The 12,671-nt window shown below is 38.2% G+C and overlaps 4 protein-coding genes across 4 annotated transcripts; all 4 read right to left on the reverse strand.

The window, feature by feature from the left end:
- Positions 1-353: 353 nt before the first annotated feature.
- Positions 354-908, reverse strand: BDF20DRAFT_806942 (PPPDE putative peptidase domain-containing protein; the record flags this gene model as incomplete). Its single annotated transcript, XM_053076537.1, has 2 exons — positions 354-648; positions 781-908. Coding segments are annotated over 2 exons (423 nt in total), but the record flags the coding sequence as incomplete, so codon positions are not given.
- A 2,164-nt stretch (positions 909-3,072) lies between these two features.
- On the reverse strand, positions 3,073-5,152 carry BDF20DRAFT_914259 (HSF-type DNA-binding-domain-containing protein; the record flags this gene model as incomplete). The annotated part of the gene is made up of 5 exons (XM_053084165.1): positions 3,073-3,350; positions 3,465-3,585; positions 3,676-4,424; positions 4,532-4,683; positions 4,842-5,152. The coding sequence occupies 5 exons, from the start codon at positions 5,150-5,152 to the stop codon at positions 3,073-3,075; spliced, it is 1,611 nt and encodes a 536-aa protein (XP_052934790.1).
- A 2,372-nt stretch (positions 5,153-7,524) lies between these two features.
- BDF20DRAFT_877929 (B-cell receptor-associated protein 31-like-domain-containing protein) lies at positions 7,525-8,961 on the reverse strand. Its single transcript, XM_053081473.1, has 8 exons — positions 8,806-8,961; positions 8,704-8,727; positions 8,573-8,632; positions 8,470-8,507; positions 8,329-8,351; positions 8,073-8,241; positions 7,906-7,981; positions 7,525-7,811 (listed from the first exon to the last, which is right to left on the reverse strand). Exons 1-8 carry the CDS (start codon positions 8,848-8,850, stop codon positions 7,698-7,700), a joined length of 549 nt encoding a protein of 182 aa, XP_052934791.1. The 5' UTR covers positions 8,851-8,961; the 3' UTR covers positions 7,525-7,697.
- A 598-nt stretch (positions 8,962-9,559) lies between these two features.
- Positions 9,560-10,142, reverse strand: BDF20DRAFT_822098 (uncharacterized protein; the record flags this gene model as incomplete). Its single annotated transcript, XM_053077665.1, has 2 exons — positions 9,560-9,929; positions 10,015-10,142. Coding segments are annotated over 2 exons (498 nt in total), but the record flags the coding sequence as incomplete, so codon positions are not given.
- Between the last annotated feature and the right edge of the window lie 2,529 nt (positions 10,143-12,671).

The following is a 12,671-nucleotide window of genomic DNA, read 5'->3' on the forward strand; positions in this document are numbered from 1 at the left end:
AAAAGAAAGTGCTTCATGTAAATAAATGATAAATGCTATTGGTTGCTTCATGCTTCATCGTCAGAATAGATGATGCCTTGAAATTTGGGTATATGAGGATACTTTAGTGTAGTCAAAGAAGAAGAAGAAGAAGAAGAAGAAAAAGAACGCGTAGAAGACGACAAGGCAGTTGTTGTCGTTGTTGTTGCCGGTGCTGCTGTAGAACACTTGGGCCAAGGACGCCTATGACTACTACTGTCGGAGTGAGGTGCTGATGTTTGCTTGGTATGCAAAAGAGAGACTGTGGGGTATGTCCTTGTCTCCTCCTCCTCCTCCTCCTCCTGCTCCTCATGATCATGGTCATCCTCCTCTTCTTGTTGTTGCTGTTGTTGTTGTTCAACTTCTTCTTCTGCCTCTTCGGCAAATTCTGGTGGTTGGATCCATTCATAAGGGACAACACAAGGAAACATGCTTCCGATTCTAGCAGCACGGTTAATCCAAGGGGGTAGTGGTTGCTGTGTTAGCTTCTCAACAAAGGCTTCTGTAAAATGATTGCAATTTCTTGTTAATAGGTTATAGGAAGGGCCTGTGAATTCATCAGAAAGAGTGACGAGTAATTCTTCGATTTCACGTTTGGACAGATCTGTTGTACCCATATCAATTGTTTGTCTATTCATTTATACATAAATCAATCACGTACGTAGCAAACACATGGGTGATAGAATATAGGATGATCGTTAAAATACAGGTTGTTTCCGCTTTGTTTTGAGCTGGAGGCAAAAGTTCATTGATGTAACTTACTTTAATGTAAGTTCTGGTATGCCTACTTTCGGCTCCACCACAAAGACACCTGTAATATTGGGTAGACTATGTCCACCAAAACAATATTCTTTATCTCCAATTTGGACGCCTGAATGAAAGACACCTATGCCCAACGTATAATAACCGAATTGTGTGATATAGTTGGGCTCAAGCTAGTGTGATGTTGAGTCTGTCAAGCTCTGATTTTGGTTCATATCAAATGCAAAATCTGTTTACCATGTCATATACATTAACATAGACTGTTGTGACCCATCGTTTTGTAACACCGTCAATGGAAATCCCAAAAAATTAAAAAAAAAGAAAAAGTTAAACAGAGATTTCCATAATAAAAGCTTGATGCATAAAAACTTGGATGGAAAACTTCATGAGCATTGAAATGTCAAGGGAATCGACCGTTCGATTTACCTTGAATTTTTGTGGCATCGTTAGCATTGGTTTTTTGTTGCTTAAAGAGAATAGCAAACTTGGATGAAAACATATTATTATTTAAACAATGACTCAAATTTGAACGGAAGAATGTTTTAGAGATTCCCAGTTCAAAACAGAAACACAGATAAAAAAAACCCACAAGTCCACACATAAACGCAGACTCTCTCTCTGTCTCTCTCTCTCTCTTACATTATTTTATAAATTGTTGCCAAATGAGCGACCCGCGGGTTCAAAAAAGGAAACTCCCCTCTCCACCCAAAAACCAAGTTGTAAGGGCAGAGAATCATAGATTTACTGTTTTTTCGCTTCAGATTCGAACTATTTCCAGAAGATATAAGACTCTTCTATTCAATAAAATTGGACAAATTTGGCAATTTGTTTTAGGCACTTCCTAGAATAAAACGGGACTGATGGCAGCTGTTCAACCTAAAGCACCCTTAGAAGTGGCAGCATAGCAGCCTAAATAACCCTTCTTTTACATGTTTTCTCTTAGAGCCCCTTTTCTGAAAATCACCTCCCTGCTGTCCGAAACTGAGCCGAAAAGACTGTATTTACTTACAGCCGGCACCCTTCAGCATTGTTAACAAAGACACACTCAATCCAATGCCTGCATATGCACTCGCGTTTGCAGCAACCACAGCAAATAGAAGATCCCCTTTCGTATCTTCTAAATCAGCTACCTAACCACCCGCCAAGACAACCTATGATAAAACGTCAATGGGAACACCAATGGGCGATCCTCTGCTACATATTATATGAGCTAGATTATCTATTCCACGTCAAAGAACCCCTACCCTTGGATGTTGCTCTAGGATCTTTACTGCTCCAATGGATGTCTCCTCATAATCACTCAACCTTGTGATAAACTCGTTTTTACCCTTGATCTTGAAGGGCTTTTTAGATACTTTATAAACAGTCGGATCTGCCCCGGGCAATTTTATATAACATTGTGCCCACTGGGTTTTAAAGAAAATATTTTGTCAATAAAAACCTCTCTTTAAACGTATTTACTTACAGCGCATTTGAATTTTGGTTCCAATTGTTGAGAAAAAAGTGCCCATTTTTTTTAAAAAAAAAGAGCCTTTCTTTCTTTTTGCTGTCAAAATGTCACTTGTAATAATTACTCTAGCTTTATATAAGCAAGCTGGTGCTTAGATAAAGGCTCCAAGAGGACAGACACGGTTTTTTGGGGTTTCTCTTTTTATTGCTCCGAATATATAAAATAGGATATTTCTCTTTTTTTATTTCAGAAAAAAAGATCAACTTCTTTTTTCTTCTGTCGCTAGAAACAGAATAAACTAGAACATAAAGAGAAATGTTCTTTTGGTTTTCTTTTTTGTTCTTTTTTGTTCTTTTTTGCGAGCTTTTTTCCTCCAATGGAAAAGGGCAGAGGAGTTGTTGCTGTTGTTATGGTGATGTGTTATTACTGTTGCGGTGGTTGTTGAAAAGAATGATTTTTTTCTTTTCTTTAGTAAAAAAAAAAGCCTATTGTTTCAAAATTGGAAATGTTGTTTTATTGTCCTTGACCCCCCTTTGTTTTTTTTTGTTGAAAGATAAAAACTGATTTGTTTCTTTTTTTTTCAATCTCAATACAAAAGGTGAATATGTCTTGACATCTACGGGGTTTTAAAACATCCATTTTTTCCAACTATTTGAAAAAGATATAGCTGCGAGTTGTGTGGTTGTGGTTGGGTTGCAGGGGTTGCATCGACGGATTTGCAATGGAAAAGCCTCAAACAAGAGCCCACGTAAACAAATCAAAGCTAGAGTTGACCCATGCTAGAACATCAAACAATGTTGTTCTTTTGTTGTCAGATCTCTGAAAAGAAGAAACAAATCAATCTAATCTTCAACTTGTTGGTGTGGTAGTCTTTGAATCACATGTCCACTGCCGCTAGTGCGTGAATCCACTCGATCTATCCCGTCGCATCGGATGGGTGGCAATGGTTGCGATAGGTAGGTTGATGAATGTGGGTCCGGTCGTCGTCGTCGCTGTGATGAATGATGTGGCGGACCAACGATGTTATCATTTCTACTCACGCTGTTACAGCCGCTACTATGACTATTAAAATAGCCATCGTTGGTAACAGACGTGGTGCTAGATACAGAGGACCCAAGTACTAATTTTGTAAATCAGGTGGGGTGGGGGGAAAGAAAGGTTATTTTTTCTAAATTTAGACTGTAGAAAACATGAAATAAAAAAAATTACTCCTTCCAAAAGTTTGGACCATTACATTCATGAACCTTGCGAGGTTTTTGGCTTTCATCTTCATCTTCTTCTTCTTTGTTGTGAAAAGCCACAACGCTTGTCTTTGTTTTAAAGTACTTGACGGAAAGTAACAATTCATTAAGAATCTAATACAGTGAAGAAGGCTTAAGCATGGGGACATCCATCGAATGGAACTCGTTTCAGTAGGATAAGCGTTGTATATTGTGAGTACATACCATTTGTTGGTCCTCCACTAATTTGCGTAAATGATTCACTTCATCGGCTGTAGTATCTAGTTTTAATTCAAGGTTGACTGCAACTGTTTGTAATTCACTTAGCGATGTTTGTATACTTGCATTATCAAAGGCGGATGATGATACATGGTGTTGTTGTTGTTGTTGTTGCTGTTGCTGTTGCTGTTGTTGCAGCAATGTTGGGTCAGATCCTAATACATAACTTTGATGTTGATAAATAGGACGCGTATGCATCACTGTGGATGGAATGATGCTACTGTTTTCAGATGGAGTATTGGAAGGAGATGTTAACAAGGATTCATGTCCGTTACTAGCAGTAGAACTATTGCTATCCATGGATCGCTGACGTTGTTGTTGACTATGAAGACGAGCATTCTTCATTTCCATACTATCATTACGATACGTGTTTGTATTATTCGAGTAATGTATACAAGTAGGTACATCCTTACTGTTACATGTCAAACGATGCTGATGATGGCCGCTGTTACTGCTGTTACTGCTGTTGTTGATGGTGTTGGATGGTCTGATAGTGAGGTGTGGGTCTTCCACCAGTTGCATCGCACTTGAATATTGTATTTGAGGCACGAGTCGATTCCTGGGCGGTTTTCGTCTTATTTTATGTAGTTTATCAAGGCCAGATTTATTGAACCATGGATGTTTGAAATCCCAGCGTTGTCGTTGGTTTTCGTTTAGTTCTGTGGTGGTGTCATTGATCTTATGAAAGTCATACACTATGATGCGTAATATGTAGCACAAGAGGAAGAGAAGCAATATAATTGATTAGGGACCCAGCGATTTAAGAGATAAGGGGAAGGGGGTACACTGAACTATACGTTACTATTTAGTTGACGAACAAAGCTTGACCAGTTACAATGTTTGAAATATTTGGGCAAAACAGTGGTTGAGAAATCAACATTGTTGAATACAGTAAACTGGTCGCCAGCACCTGTCCAAGCAATGAGATGACTTGTACTTTCTTCGTTCACCATTCTAACCCATGAGTGCCGTGTTGAGAAGAAAGGGGTGGAGGAGGGAGGTGGCGGTTTGTGAAGGCAGAAAAAAAAAAAAAAAAAAAAAAAGGCAAACGAGCTGCTGTGTGAGTCTATTTATCCATATGGATAAAATAACAAATATGCAACATAGCTTACGAGAACAATTTAGTGATAAATGCTGCATTTCTTGTGGGCGTTACTCTGAAAAACCTTTCAACAAAACCATGCTTTGTTGAAGCCCTCCTACCCGATTGTTGGTCAGGTAATATCCGTGTCATTTGTTGTTGCTGCTGCTGTTGTTGTTGTTGTTGTTGTTGTTGCTGTCTTTGAGGTGATGACTGTCGTGAGTCCTGTGGAGCCTTCAATGGTGGGGGCGAAGGTGAAGTCTTAGTTTTCAAAGGATTCAGTGATATGGCTGCTGATGATGAAGACCCTTGACTGGTTGGATTATATTTGTTGTCTACCATTTCTTTCCTTTTTATTTACAGAAAAGACAAAAAAGAAAAATAGAATTTCCTTATTTAGCTCGATCGCCTTTTGTTCACTTTCCGTGTTTGACCTTTGCACTTCTATTATTGTTGACCGATTTTATTTTTTTTTCTCGTTTGTGTGATTTTAAAAAGAAAAAAAAAAGAATAAAAAATTTCAATAGAAGAAAAAAGAAACAAGAATTGAGTGAATAAAAATGATGCAAGTTTGTGGCCACCCTGGGAGGGGTTTTTTTTTTTTTTTTTTGTTAATCTTTTTTTAATCAAAAAGAGAAAAAGATAAAAGAAAGGAGAAAGAGGAAAGGAAAAAACAACACAAGAAAAGAAAAAAAAAAAAAAAAAAAAAAAAGACAATGCTCCAGAAACGGAAGAGAAAAAGAAAGGGGGGTAAAAAGAAATGTTTTAAAAGCCCTCTTTTTTTTTTTTTTTCCTTTGTAAGCAATATAGAAAGAAAAAATATGGCCCATATTTAAACGTTGTACATGTGGAAGATTGTACCATACCATTGGGTTTCCGATCTCATCCATAAAATAAGTTTTTTTTTTTTTTTTTTTTTTTTTTTTTTTTTTTCTTTTCTTTTCTTTTCTTGGGTTTATCTACCCTTTGACAAGATAACAGGAGAGACGCTTTTTATTAACTTTTTGACACGAATGGGTTTTTTTTTGTGCTGTATCACAACTTCCTTCACGTCAAAAATGAAAAAAAAATAGAAAATACCAAATTTGGTAACGTGCAGGAAAAAATTTTTTTTCTGAATTTCTATCTTTTCTAAAACAATGTGCATTTGATTTTTATTGAATTGTCTTAATATCACCAAACAGAAGAAAATGAAAAGGAATATGTGGAAAACAAAAAAAAAAAAACACTTTGTACTATGAGAAAAAAAATATTGAACTGACCACATATTTTGCTCTACTATCCAACCTACATTATAGCATAACAAGATCTGCTATGGCTACAAACTTGTTGTTCAAAAAATGGGTAAAAATGAAAACATTCCAGACCCCGCCCTGAAAACCTTCTTTCTTTATTGAAGGTGGAACAACAACATATTAAAAAGATTAGCTTTTCCTTCCGAAGAGTCCAAGGACACTTTCAACTTTATCATTTCTTCTCTGTGACAGTCCTTGTTGTAGATAGAGCGTATTTGAGTACCGAAAAGCCTTTACATGGCTTAACGATGGTCACAAAAAGAAACCAACCCAACAGCAATTTCTCGTTGGCTCATGGTACCTTCATTTTCAAAAGCCAATCACTCAAATGGAAAGAAAATAAGGTCGAAGTTATTTTCTGAAAGGGTTGTACCCAATTGCTGTGTTTATATTTCTAGAATTTACGCATTTTTATAAATGCGGTAAATGTCCCCCTCCCCTGATAATTGCATCATTTTTTGGAGTCCCGAAAAAAGAAAAAGCTAATTTTCTGCCTTTTTTCCCATGTCACTTTTCCAAACTTGTATACAGTACATAAAGAAAAGCGAGATAACTTTGTGATTAATTCCAGCAAAATTCGGATCTGCAATCGTTTTTTTTCTCTCATCCCTCTCCCCACCGTCCCCATCTCCCTCCCTCCCCCCAATCTTTCTCTCTCTCCCCCCCCACGTTTTATGTAATATGATTGGACCCTCGTCTTCATCCCCAACAACTACAACCAGCAGAAACCAAAAAAAAAGAGAATCCTCCTTTTCTTTTCACACAATGTCACGCAATTGCTTCAGGTTGCCATTGTTCCAATGAACAATAGAAAAGCCAATCTCCATATATAGAACACTCTTTTTCTGGGCGTACAAGACCGAAAAAGAAAAACCATGTAAATCATTTGCCACATCCTCTTTTCGGTTCCGTTGACGCCACTATAGAACGCGTTTCTCGTCATTCTTACTCCTAAATGAGCTGGCACATTCATTGTTGATGTGGATGGCGTTTAAGCATGGTGGGGGAGGGGGTTGGATAGCATTTGTTCTGATATTCTCAAAGACCCAATGATAGAACGGCCTTGCCTTCTTATTATGTACAGTGGGTACGGGGCGTCGTTTTGCAGCCTCTTGTACAATACAAATGAAAAAACGGAATGTCAACCGGGGACAAAGGAACGATACACAACAACAGTCGGATGGTCGTGGTGAAACAATAAATGACAACAGTCTCAAGCCATAGTCAACTCTCTTTTTTTTTATTCTCATTTCGTTCAACTTTTCAAAAGAAAAACACAGAGTGAGGCTGTTTTTCTTTTTCGAAAAGTGCACGTGAAGCGCTGGGGGGTGTGGTGTATGCTTCATGGTAGCGATGAGCCTATTCCCTACTACAACCAGGGAAACATTCAACGGATAGAACAAAGCATGTACAACTGGGAAAAAAAAAAAAAAAAAAAAAAGTCGTTGTTTTATTTCTTACAGGGCATTTTGATGATGAAAGCAAAAACAAAAACTAATGACTAGGTTCAAAAATTGGAGTATGGTCTGAATTTCTCAATAGGCATTTCATGGTACACAGTGCTGCCTTTCAAGAGAGAGCATCCCATCTATCTAATCCTCCTTCTTATTGGGTTGTTTGACAGGCTCAAGTTTTGTGACTGCAGCTTCAATAGGAGAGGTATCAATTTCTCGACTGGCCTTTCGAACTTCAGGATCAGTGGAAGTCTAGATGACGTGTTCAATAACCAGATTTTGTCCTTTAGCTTTCCCCCCTCCAACTCCTTTCAAGTGTTTACATGTGTCAAAAGTTTATACTCACGGCTCCTTCAAGCTCGATCAACTGATCTTCCAATCGGATATAGTCCATGGCCATGGATTTGATCTTGTTCAAGATGCTTTGAGATAGAGAGAGAGAGAGAGAGAGAGAGAGAGTCACTTGTCTGTATATATTATTCCTTCTTTCAATACAACAACACTTGTACTTACAGCAGTAATAAAATGGTAAAACCAGTGAGATAAAGGTTTCTTTGAGCATAGAACTTTTTGGCAGCTTGTCCCACTTCGGCTCTCAAGTCAGAGTTACCAGCGACAGGCACACTCGTGGTATCATTAGGGGTGACAACCTCATAAAAGGCGCGAAGTGTATTGGCAGCATCTACAATAGACCGTATAGGAAAATGCGTGGTTGGTGAAAGAATCCCTCGTGTCATTACCCGCCCCAACCGATATCAACCACACTTACCAAGGAACAGCACAAAAATGAATCTACGATTTGTTATGCATAAAAAAAAATAAAAAAAATCGGTATTCCAAAAACAGTTGGTTTTTTTCTAGTCACTTTCACTCACAGGCTTTGTCATTATTTCTTTCTGGAGATACTTACGCGAACACTACCTTCATGGCATAATGTGTATGCGCTATCTAAAATGGACGGATGTCAATGAGCACCTACGGAAACTGTACACACAATTTTTGTTTATTCTTACAATCGGTGAAGTAGCCAACCAACGGAAAACAGGCTTTTGCCAGCGAGTAGGAATAGGCAACTACGAATAGAATGCCCAATGATGATGAGCTTGATGCTGTCTCTTCCACACACATTCTATGCATACTTTACCAAAAATAAGAAAAAGAGAAAGATCTATATATACAGGGTGAAAAATAAAGACACATCACAATCCATCCCATGGTCCGTCTTGTTTTATTTTTTTTGCCATACCTCAACAGTTAGAATGCCGAATACGATTCCATAGTATAAAGCCATTTTATACAACTATTAAACAGAAAATGCTTGCTTGGGAAACGATGAAAATGAGTGTTGATTATTGAATAAAATGAAAGAAAAATCTTGTTGTTTTGCACACGTAAAGAATATGAAAAATAAATCTTTTACTACTGTCGTTTTTTATATCAAAAAAGTCCCTTTTTCGAAACAGAAAAAAAAAGAAGACGTCATACTGAAGCCATTTCATCACTTTTGTCCATAAACAGAAAATCAGTAGCTCAAACTTTTTTTTTGGTAACTCTAAATTGCCGTGTAATCCATGCAGTAAAAGAAAAGAAAAGAAAAAAATAATTTTTAGCTATCCATCCGCTTGCTAATTTCTCAATAACAGCATACACGAGCGATAGATTATGATCATTTTGTATAGAAAATCCGTGTGTGTGAATCGATGAGAGAAATGGAGCTGTCGAATGACGTGAATACCTTGAATTCTATTTCCGAAAACTCATTGGTATCATCATTGCCTCTCTCAAGATATAAGCTATCTATCGATAGAGTACGCTTTTCTATCTTTTCGATACAAGGTGATCCACTTTTTTGTCTGCTACGATTTCCTATGCTTGTTTTTATTTTTTCCAGGTATTTTGTCATTTGCACCAAACATAGGCATCGAAAAGACAATCAATAGTGCGAGAAAAAGAAAAATATGAGATATATACATTATAGATAGGATAACCCAAGTTGCAATTTAAAGTGTCTGTATCATTTCATCCTTCTTTACATTGTAGTCTAGCCAAGCTAATTCTCTATACGATGACGTTGACACCACCGTATTTTTATACGGTAAAAATACCGAGCGTAAGATACGTGCACTCATGCCTGTATCCAAACTGAAAGAGGGTCCTCCTCGTATGACATTACGGGATCTTAAGTCCCAGAAATTGAGCTTAGCATTCGACTGTGATCCACAACATACCACATAGCCATTTTGATGAATATCTGGTCGAACGTAACGGGACAGGTTGTCCCCTTCTTGTTGACCAAACTTTAAAGTAATTCCATCGTAGCCTTGGAGACGTTGATCGAAAACGATAAATTGTTCAGAACGACCAGCCGTTCTAAGGAAGAGGCAGAGAGAGAGAGAGAGAGAGAAAAGGTCAGTCAACATGGTGATGCGTTCCTTTTTGACGGGATACAGCTTACGTTATAAGTGCAATGTTCGGATTGATCGGACTTGGTATAATCTGCGTGATACGTGAATTCAGCTTCAACTCTCGGTTTAAAGAGCTTGTTTGCAAATCATAGATGAAAAACCGATTGTCAGCACCACCTGTACAAAGGTAATTTTTATATTTGTCGAAATGTAAAGCATGAACAGCATTTGTATGCTTGATGTACAGATGAGACACACTGGCTACTGTAAAATCAACCTCCGGACTGTCACGCTTTAAATTCCATAAATACTATCAAGCAAAAAAACAGTCAAGAAATGCAAAGCATGGATTGGGATTCTATGATTTTTCATGATACTTTACGACATTTTTATCATTGCCACCCGTTACAAAACTACATTTCTCTATACCGGGGGTGCTGTAATCGCCTGTAATGGCGGACGAGATAACAGATATACCTTTATCGTGAGGATTTTGATCCAATTTCTGAATTCTGCCCGTGACATTCGACTATTATCAAAAAGCAAGACAAATCCATTCATTGACGGGGGAAAAAAAAAAAAAAAGTTAAGAGTCCACTGAGATGTGATCGTTACATAGCAAAGTGTACGCTTACCGAAGTAACTTTATCGAGATGAATTACTTTAACAGATTCTCCTTCCTTGCTGGATGGACAAAATGCCAGTGAAGTAGGCGTGACCCAACAGATATCTTCAATCCAAGTATCATACAGGTGTTGTTTGCCGATCGTCTTGATATTTCTACGTTAGCAATAAAAAAGGTACTATTAGAAACGTCCTTCCTTTTGACACTTTAAAACAACTTAACGCTTTTTTTTTTTTTTTTTTTTTTTTTTTTTTTTTTTTTTTTTTTTTACTTTCGTGTGTGCGTATTCCTAATAGCAATAGAATAAAAAGAAAAAACGGGGGGCATCAACATACATCTCGCTATTTGTTTCAATCCATATTCCCCCAACATACTGCTGTATAGTTACCAGAACTGCAGTTCACCGTTTAAATCAGTTGTGACCATTAAATTTCGTAAACTACTGTCCATGTTGGACGAAGCAATATTTGACAAAATCGATCTCGGCTTTCTACTGAACACTGTTTCTGTGGTTCGTCTACTAATGGTAAATACATCCATATAATTCTTGGTGGCAAAAGGAATCTCCTCAATCGGCTGCCTTTGATTCACATGTTGCTTCCACTGTTCCTATAAGAAAAGAACAGCATCAACACAATGATTTCCCTTGTCAAAATGTTTGTGAAAAAAGGAAAAATTTACATTAAACCGACTGTGTCTTGGTTCAGATTTATGACTACCCGTTGTAGTACTATTACTGTTCGCGAGCGGCTGTGTGGTGGTGGTGGTGGCAGAGGTTCGGCTATCGGTTGGCCTATTCATACTTGATGTGGGTGGTGGTGATGAGGAGGATGGGGAGGATGCTGTTGTTGTTGGTTTGTCGCTCAAAGAAGTTCTAGGAGGTAAAATGGGCGGGAAAGCCGCTGATCGCACATACGATGGTACTGGAGGGCTAGAGATAGACTCTCGGTCTGAGTGGAAGCGATGCAGCAACCTACTGTCGACATCGCTTGTGTCGCGGTCCACTGGAGCTTCCGCTTTATCATCTGCCAAACGACGCTGTTTCAATCGATCATGATCATCCGATCCACGGGCTTCATCGTTGAATGGTTTGGATCGTTTCGCTACTTGTGGTATATTATAAGTCGCGGCGATCGTAGAAGAGAAAGCATCTCGTTTCAAGTCTTGTTCTTGTCTGTCCTTTTTTGCATTCTGATTCAGGTTGGCCAATAATTTAGCATGGTATAATAATAGTTTATTCGTATTGTTGACAGTTCTATTCAATTGCTTTAATTTATTCTGATACTTGATTTGCCGATTATGTTGTTTTTCAAGCTAAAATAAAAAAGTTGTGTAGAGAGAGAGAGAGAGAGAGAAAGAAAGAGCAAAAAATTGGATGAGCTAATGGGAAACTCCATGTATCCTTTCTCCCTCATGCAACCGCAGTGCGAACATTAAAAAAGTAACTTCTTCCTTACCTTTGTTTGTAATCTTTGAATTATGTCAAACAACTCGGATGCTGGTATTTGGTCTTTGGCAAAAGTATCCAGTTTTTCAAGTTCACTATTTCCTTCCTCGTCCTCACTGCTGTTACTACTACTACTACTACTACTGCTGCTGATACTACTGCCGTCACGAGGCCTATGGATACGCTCAACGTTACGGTTACTTTCATCACGCATATGACTATTATCGCCGTCGTTGACCCCATAGTCATCACTTTCCTGCTCTCTGTCGCTATCTACATTCGATGAGGAAGGAGTAGACGATGCGGTTTTACGGATCGCGTCATTGAAATAGTCAAAGTTGGCCGTGTTCTTTCTTGGTGTCGCTTTTTGTTTCTGCTGTGGTTGTTGACGAGAGGTTGGAGAAGGTGACGCCGATACGCTTGAATTTGTTGCAGTTGCATTATTGTCGTTGCTATACTGACGGCAAGCCGTCAGGTCGTTGACATTTTCAGCAGATCGCAACGCTGAATCTAGTACAAAAAGAAAAAAAATTAATTAGGTCGTGCATAGTGCAAGTCTTTTTAAGTAAAGACGTTAATAGAAGGGCAGAGGCATAATTTAAGCCTCGTCCTTTGCTAACTCATTTTACCCACTG

Source organism: Mycotypha africana, assembly GCF_025528875.1.
Source record: "Mycotypha africana strain NRRL 2978 chromosome Unknown BDF20scaffold_7, whole genome shotgun sequence".
NCBI lineage: Eukaryota > Fungi > Mucoromycota > Mucoromycetes > Mucorales > Mycotyphaceae > Mycotypha > Mycotypha africana.

Bases quoted from the DNA above. Each gene is read 5' to 3' on its own strand.
- BDF20DRAFT_877929 (XM_053081473.1), bottom strand. From the start codon at position 8,850: ATGGCTTTATACTATGGAATCGTATTCGGCATTCTAACTGTTGAG. The intron at 8,728-8,805 runs GTATGGCAAAAA...CTGTATATATAG, and splicing joins TCGGCATTCTAACTGTTGAG to ATCTTTCTCTTTTTCTTATT. The intron at 7,812-7,905 runs GTGAGTATAAAC...CACGTCATCTAG, and splicing joins TGATCGAGCTTGAAGGAGCC to ACTTCCACTGATCCTGAAGT.